We start from the raw sequence: 8648 nt of genomic DNA, 5'->3' as shown, positions 1-8648 counted from the left end.
ACACAACACGTCCAACCTTGAGGCGGATGGGCTACAGCAGCAGAAGACCACACCGGGTGCCGCTCCTGTCGGCTAAGAACAGGAAACTGAGGCTACAATTCACACAGGCTCACCAAAACTGGACAATAGAAGATTGGAGAAACGATGCCTGCTCTGATGAGTCTCCATTTCTGCTGTGACATTAAATGGTCGAGTCAGAATTTGACATCAACAACATGAAAGCATGGATCCATCCTGCCTTGTATCAAAGGTTCATGCTGGTGGTGGTGGTGTAATGGTGTGGGGGATATTTGAGCATGGTGTCAACACCACAGTCCACCTGAGTATTGTTGCTGACCATGTCCATCCCTTTATGACCACAGTGTTCCCATCTTCTGATGGCTACTTCCAGCAGGATAACGCACCATGCCATGAAGCACGAATCATCTCAGACTGTTTTCTTGAGCTTAACAATGAGTTCACTGAACTCAGATGGCCTCCACAGTCCCCAGAGCTCAATCCAATAAAGCACCTTTGGGATGTGATGGAATGGGAGATACATGGATGTGCAGCCGGCAAATCTGCATCATCAACTGTGTGATGCTATCATGTTAATATGGATCAAATCTCTGAGTATTTCCAGTAACTTGTTATATCTACGCCACTAAGGAAAAAGGCAGTTCTAAAGGGAAAAGGGGGTCCAATCTGGTACTAGGAAGGTGCACCAAATAATTGCATTGGTAATATATAGCCTATATTGTGTTAAAATTATAAAATATTTTTTAAGTGTAAAAGGACTTGAATAATAGATAGATAGATAGATAGATAGATAGATAGATAGATAGATAGATAGATAGATAGATAGATAGATAGATAGATAGACAAAGCTAAACAAAACATTTCATTGCACACTTTTGTTTCATAACTTATAGGCTAAATTGCTAGACAAGTTTTAAAGATACATATAAGTTAGCATAATACATAATTCATGTTTGCATTCTGTCCTCAGTGATTATGAACGCATTCATGACAGAAGGGAGGAGTGTTTGCGGCTCATTATTATTACACACGGATGTGCAGAACCGTCCGTGGCAGAAATCTGAAAACAAGCCACGAACAACAAGCCGAGAATAAGCGAGTCTGAAGATTTGTGGCCAAAGATTTATTTTATGACAGCAGGAATTTGTTGAGCCGAAGCCGGGATTTCTCCTCAGAAAGTGAGTTTCCGTCATGCTAGCATGCTAGCCGCGTATGCTAACACAGCAGAAGTGTCAAATGGTTAAATAACCGAAAGTATTTCATAGCCATGCGCTCTTAAATAATATAATTTAAGATTTAATAACATTTTACACGCTTAAGACTTTTAGTTGTGATGATAAAGTGTGTAAATGCGCTACATCAGTGGTGTGTTTGCGCTAGCTTGCTTTAGCTCGTCATAGCATTAGCTCAAAAACACAGACGCTAAACTGGTTGTTTTGAAAGATTAGATGTTCATTTTATTGGGTTACTCTTGATGTAAAATGACTTGTGATCTTTAAAACTTGCGCTTTAACACCTGACATGCCGTTTGCAACTTGTTAGCGTGGATTGAAAGCTATTACTGACGTGTGCGTTGACATTTTAATGATCAATAAATGTGAATATTTCTGTTTTTCGTCAATGACACGCCTTGTGTTACATACAGTATGGCAGATTTTCTCGGGCACATAACTGACATCGTGCAACCTTCCCTTTTTATCATGTTTGTGTTTGGAAATCAGTTATTGTGTCATTTTTAGGGCTGAACATTGGATAAAAAACTGACATATATATATGACATTATACATAAGATGATTTCTACAACTCTGCTTGGGTAGACTTCGTAATTTTACACAAATAGTGAGTGCATCTTTATAAAATATGATAAACACGTATAGATTCATGGGATAGTTTACCCAAAAATGAAAGTTCTGTCAATATTTAGTTACCCTTTACTTGTTTCTAACTTTTCTGACTTTTATTTCTTCTGTTTAACACATAAGAAGATATTTTGAAGAATGTTAGAAAACTGATAGAGGTAAAGTTGGTTTTATATTTGCACATTCGTTCATTTAGCAGTCCCTATATTGTTTATGTTACTTCGATCGGAATTAGCATGCAGGTATGACTTCAAAAAAACATTAACACTATCTATGTGAACAACGTTGTACTTTTATAGTCATTTGCTGCTAATATGATTTCCCTATTGAGAATTAGCAAATAACTCTTTTCTAAAAATTATATTATTAAATTGTCTGAATATAAAACCAACTTTACCTCTGTAGAAATCTGTAACCATTGACCTCCATTTGTTTTTCCTACTATGGAAGTCAGTGGTTGCCAGCTTTCTTCTGTCTTTTGTGTTGAACAGAATAAAGAAACTCAAAGAGGTTTGAAAATAGTAAGTATATTTTCATTTTTGGCTGAACTATCCCTTTAAAACAATAGAACATGAAAATTAAATAAACAGTGCTTTTTGTTTTGCTGGAGAATCTAACAGTATTTAGGTACAAAAATCAAATGTAAAATAAAACTCTTTGGGCTCTAATTTGACGATCCATGCGCAAAGTGCAGGGCGGAAACGCATTCAGGGCGTGTCAGAATCCACTTTTGCTAATATAAGGACGGAAAAATCCGCTTTGCGCTGTGGTGCATGGTCTAAAAGGGTTGAGTTTATTTTCTTAATGAGTTATACGTGTGTTTTGAGCATAAACCAATCAGAGTCTCATCTCCCATTCTCTTTAAGAGCCAGCTACGTCACGCCATAAGCTCATTTACTATTTACATGATGACTTAGTGAGTGGAAAAACTGAGCATTTCACTAGCAACAAAACAGTTAAACAGGGCATCTGCAGCGCGAGAATGAGAGATAAGGCATCTCATAATCTACTTTCACTTTCGCTCTCGTGGATAGGGAAACCTTGTACGCACAGACCTCAATTAGCCTATAAATAATTTCGTTTTTTAAGTGCAAAGATTTGTTTCAAAACTATTTCTAAATTCAGTTCTAATTTCCAGCAAACAAATAAATAAACAATAATAACGAAGTGTGTTCAAACAACTGAGTTATATCCAAATACACATGCTGTGCCCCATATGGTCTAAAACCTGACAGGTGGACAAAGCTAAGCTTGTTTTTAATAAAACAAATATAAATATGGATATAATAAATAATACTGCTAATAATAATAACGTTATACAAAAGCAAATTGTTTATGAATGAACTGAAAAAGCCCCCCGAGATGAAGAAGACATGACGGCAGTGGTGTTTATATTTATGTAGGCTAGAAAATAATGTTTTGTAATATTTTAATCCTTTATATTTATATCCTATATATTTTCTTATTGTATCCTATATATATCCTTGATATTTTAATTCTTTTTCATATGTAAAGATATTTGTGTATTGCTCTACATCTTGTGTGTATTAAGCAGTGTGTAAGCGAGGCGCACAACTAACGCGCTCTGCGCTGGACAATAGACCGGCTTTGTTTTGGTCTATTGAAAAATCTATTATAGTTTCTCAAAATAGCAACGAGCCAGCAGTGCGCCTCAACACGCCTTTTTTTTTTTAGACGAGAACACATATGAGCGCAAATACATTTGCTATTTAAATAGCGGATCGCAAAACGTCAAAGCGACTCTTGCGCCAAGCTGAAACTAGCAAACAACTATTGCGTCGCGCCTTGTGCCACATTGCATGCCACATTGGTGTATGATAGGGCCCTTTAGCCTACAGTAGTCTACTTTTTAAGTGGATCAAAAAACTTTCATCAAAATGATCCTAAAACTATTCAACATCCATTTTTGTCTTAAGACAATTAAAATATATATATATATATATATATATATATATATATATATATATATATATATATATATATATATATATATATATATATTTTTTTTTTTTATTATTTTTTTTTTTTTTGATCCACTTCAAATATTGACTCCGGTAATCTTCATTGTTTAAATAATTAAGCACAATTAATCTTTGTCAAGGCTAGTAATTTGGGTTTATTTTATTAACTATTCAGTTATAAATTTTATATTTTATTTTTCAATCCAATTTTCCACTTGAAGTAAAAAGTACAAAAAATCTATTACAATCAAAAAATCTATTACAATTTTTAAAATGTATTTCAGTTAATGTTTAGTTGCAGTTACTGTACTGTAATGAATACCTTTTTGGTATTTGATTTAAATGAATATTTCTGTTTATTTTTTTTATTAATTTAATTTTAGTTTTAGTCAAATCCCCTTACCGTAATATACATTTTACTCCCTTAAGGGTATTTTAACAAAGTGACACCAGGAAAAATGTTAGAATTCTTATCATGAATTCACACTAAAAATGTTATTTAACTTGTGTATTAATTTGTTTGTTGTTCTTAATTGTTTATTTATTATTGAAATGTTCTTCCCATGAAAATAGGCTTGGTTGCTGACATGGCAATAAATAAAAAAGACATTATATTAAAGTTTTTGTTTTTTTAGCAGGTGACGTAAAATTAAATTAAAGGTAGCTAGCTAAAATAAAATTAATGGTCAAAATTGAGGTTAAAGTAACATTTATTTATTTTTACATTTTAAGACAAATGTTTTTAATCCACTTCAAATGTAATGACTACTGTAAGCTTGATTGTTTAAATAAGTACAACTAATCTGTTAAAGCTACAAATATGTGTTTATTTTATTAACTAGTCAGTTCTACACGATTATTTTTACAAATCCAATTGATTTTTTACTTGAAGTGATGAAAAATTACAACTTTTATAGTTTATTCTAGTTGATGTTTATACATATCTTTATTTAATTTTAGTTGTAAATCCCTTTTGAAAACAATATATTTTATTTTAAAACATTTATAATATTTTAGAGCAGTAAACACGTCAGGCTGAATAATTTAAAGAATAATTGACTTCTGCGGTCTTTATTTGTTTCATAAACACTGATGTCTCTACAATTTAAAACAGCATCTTTGTATATTTTTTCCTGCTGGATATACTGTTGTCCTAAAAATAATGTGAATAAAAAACCTTACACATACTTTAGGAACGGTATTACAGAACATTTTGGCGGCTTTAAAACCTTGACTTTTCCAAATCAGATTTGCACATTTTGATATTGATGCTGAATCTATATATAGCACAGCTCTAGACACACAGTATGTGTTGGGGTTGCATAGTTATACATTTCCTTTGCCTTAGTCTTTATCTTAGAGGTCACCACAGTGGAATGAACCGCTAATTATTCCAGTATATGTTTCAATCAGCGGATGCCCTTCCAGCTGCAACCTATTATCAGGAAACTTCCACACACTCTCTCATTCGCAAACATAAGCTGCGTCCCAAATGGCACACTATACACTATGCACTCATGCACTATGCACTTATGCACTTACACACTCAACAGGATAGTATATGTATGTAGTGGCGTCCCAAATGGCACACTAATGTTTTTTTACTAAGCGGAAATTCAAACCGTTTCCCTGATGACGTTTGACGGTTGCCAAATCAGTGAAATAAACGACCGAATTATCAAATAATACCTGCCGTGAGTATAACCGCATTCACCATCGGGAGGCGCTATAATCACTCTCGTAAGAGAATTTTGCTTTCACCATCCAAAATAAATAAAGTTATCCAACATGTGCGTCCCCTTCCGCTACGTAATGCCTAGTTCACACTAGAGGATTTTAGGCCTGATTTGAGCCCGATTTGGAAGTTAACGAGCTTGTCGACACATCGGGCTGTTATCGGGAAGAAATCTGCGGGTGCACAGCGCTCGCCGCTCTTTATATGTGAACTACTGAACAACGCAATAACGAGGCTCGACACCTCGCAGACAGAAATCCAACATTTAGCATGCTAAATATTCCAGAGCAGTCGGCCGACCCCACAGTCAACCCCCTTGTGTGGTCAGATGTAGTGACGAGCTGCAGCCAATGAGAGAGCAGATCAGCATGAGCTGAATGCCTGTGTGTTCAGGAGCTCAGCAGAAACATCTGTGATTGGTCAGAATGGGCATCGGTGCACTCGCTTCATTCTGCGTTAGCACAGACATGAGAGGAGGATATATTAACAGTGGAACTAGAATTCTGTAAATATTAGAATTACCATACTGCTCATTCTGACCGTTCTCATATAAAACGCCATACTGTCACAACATATTTACATTCAAAGCTATTATTGAGATATTAAAATTAAGCTTTGAATGTCTGGCATCATATTTAATGACACATTACCCTAAAAATATCATCTTTTTTTGGTAATACAGCCTATAAATATGTAGTTAAGATACTAAAACACTTAAAGGTCTTGGCTTTCATTTTCACTTTCAAACAGGAGCTATTTCACAGCACAGAATCTGCTGTTTTGAAAGATATCTGAAGTAAATTGATGTTTTTGCCATCAGAAAGTTTTGTTTATGTTAGCAGGAAGTTGCCAGGCAAGGAAATGCACACATATTTAAAGTCACAGCAAAAAGTATCAGACATGCATGCAGTCATTTTGACCAACATGGTAATTTAAGGCAGAAATGCTCAGTTCTTTACTGTTTTGTAATAAAAATAATAATAATGTCAGAAAGAAATACACTGATGAAAATGGCAGGGTGTTATAAATATGTTAGTTTTATTTCAAAGAGTTATAAAATTACAAAAATTAAAAACTCTCTGTGTATCTATCCACTGGAACCTGCAGATGAGTGATTAATCCGCTCATAAATCAGCTGATTTGACGATGTTTTTAAATGCTTTCTCCAAAGCTTGAAAAGCTGTCAGTGATGTCATCAGCACACAAGCAGCCAATAGTGTTCAGCTTTTTCTGACGACTCCTCCCTCAAAATTTTCATTGGCTGTGGTTTGGTAGCTTGAATGAGCTGTTGGGGAATGAGTTGTTGTCAGATCATGTAGTGTGTGACCCCCCTCTTGTGGATCATTCACAGAGTGTTGCGTAGTGTGAACACCACAGAGATTAAGACCCCGTTTACACTAATGCGTTTTAGTTTGAAAACGCATAAGTTTTGCTACGGTTACGCCATCCGTCCACACTACGCCGGAGTTCTCGAGCGCCGAAAACGGAGCGTTTCGAAAATTCTGGAGAGGCCGTTTTCATTCTGAAACGCTGCTGCTCCGTCTCAGTGTGGATGGGGAAAGACGGAGACATCTGAAAACGGAGGCGGGGCTGCAGACATTCGCCTCTCTGATTGGGGTTCAGACTTCGCAAGTTTGATCAAGGCTGCATCTCTTCTTCTCAGTTTGATATGGAAAACATACTGAAGACACGCGTCAATCTTCACAGGGAACAGTGTACTTTATAACTTCATTCACATCACCCTGGCTACGTTGTTTCACTTTCTCAACAATAAAATGTAAACTTGATATAAGGAACTGCCTATTTTTATTTTAATATTAACAACTAAACAGACAGCAGACATGTTGAGGCGCCGTGCTGCATGAGCGTCATCTTATTTATAAGATATTTATAACAAAACGGAGCCGATAACAACTGCCTCCTTTCAATTTCAGTGAAAATACGAAACACACCCTCTCTATTGCTGAATATCAGTTTTAATAATCGATAATGGCCATTATAAAAGTATAACATACAATAAGTTTATACATTATAGGAAATAAAGGCAAGCGATCAGTCAATATACAGAATAGGCTACGTGGTTACATTAATCATTAACTTATCTTTGCGCTCAGCCAAAACACGTTACCTGAGAACAATTCATAGATTCCAATGACCAAAGTCAGGGAATATATTGTTAGATAAAGACAACAAGATGAATTAAATATCCCGTTTAATAAATATAGTGAGATTAGATCCAGCGGGAGATGCTTGATGAGAAGTCCGACTAGCAGAGCTCTCATCTGGGTAGATGGGCTCCAGCGATTGCCTAAGTGTGTGTGTGTGGTCACGTGATGTGCGTTTTCAGCGTTTTGGTGTGGACGGAGAGCAGTTCAGAAACGCTGGGTAAAACGCGAGTGTGGACGCGGATCGTTTTCATTCTAAAACGCCGTTTTAAAACTAAAACGCACTAGTGTAAACGGGGCCTAAAAGACACAAAGTCAAGTCATGTAGTGTGAACGGCACAGCGATCTGCTGATGTTTAAAATCCTGTAGTGTGAACTAGGCTTAAGCAAACCTGCGGTCGTTGAGTGCGTGAAGTGTCCATCATTACACACTTCATTTTAGCGGCTGAATGAGTGCATCATCCGGGTAATTAAAGTGCACTTAATGTTTTTAGAGTTTTCAGTGTGAACACACTACTTACACTATTTATACTACAAAATGGTGTAGAATAGTGCATAAGTATGCGATTTGGGACGCAGCTCCACACTACAGCCAAATTAGCCTACCCAATTCCCCTATAGCGCATTTGTTTTGACTGTGGGGGAAACCGGAGCACCCGGAGGAAACCCACATGAACACGGGGAGAACATGCAAACTCCACACAGAAATGCCCAGCTAAGACTCGAACCAGTGACCTTGCTGTGAGGCAACAGTGCTAACCACTGAGCCACCGTTCTGCCCGGGGTTGCAAATTAAAACGCTAAATGACGACATGTGAGACAATCTTATACCTATAATACTTGTATTCTTTCAGGCACAGTTTAATCCTCAAGGATGGCTTCTCGTAAG

General features: G+C 36.3%; 1 protein-coding gene across 2 annotated transcripts in view; it reads left to right on the top strand.

The window, feature by feature from the left end:
• The first annotated feature begins 1014 nt into the window (after positions 1-1014).
• The window catches only part of zgc:100918, a 16987-nt gene continuing 9353 nt past the window's right edge, over positions 1015-8648 (top strand). The window contains 2 exon segments of one of the 2 annotated variants that reach the window (NM_001005591.1): positions 1015-1196; positions 8614-8648. The exon segment at positions 8614-8648 is cut by the window's right edge and continues 38 nt beyond it. In NM_001005591.1, the coding sequence (NP_001005591.1) occupies positions 8634-8648 (15 nt within the window). In that variant the 5' untranslated portion in view covers positions 1015-1196; positions 8614-8633. 2 annotated transcript variants of the gene reach the window in all.

The sequence above is a fragment of the Danio rerio genome, chromosome 10 (genome assembly GCF_052040795.2).
Source record: "Danio rerio strain M-AB ecotype USA chromosome 10, GRCz13ab, whole genome shotgun sequence".
NCBI lineage: Eukaryota > Metazoa > Chordata > Actinopteri > Cypriniformes > Danionidae > Danio > Danio rerio.
This window is presented reverse-complemented; position numbering and strand designations above follow the sequence as displayed.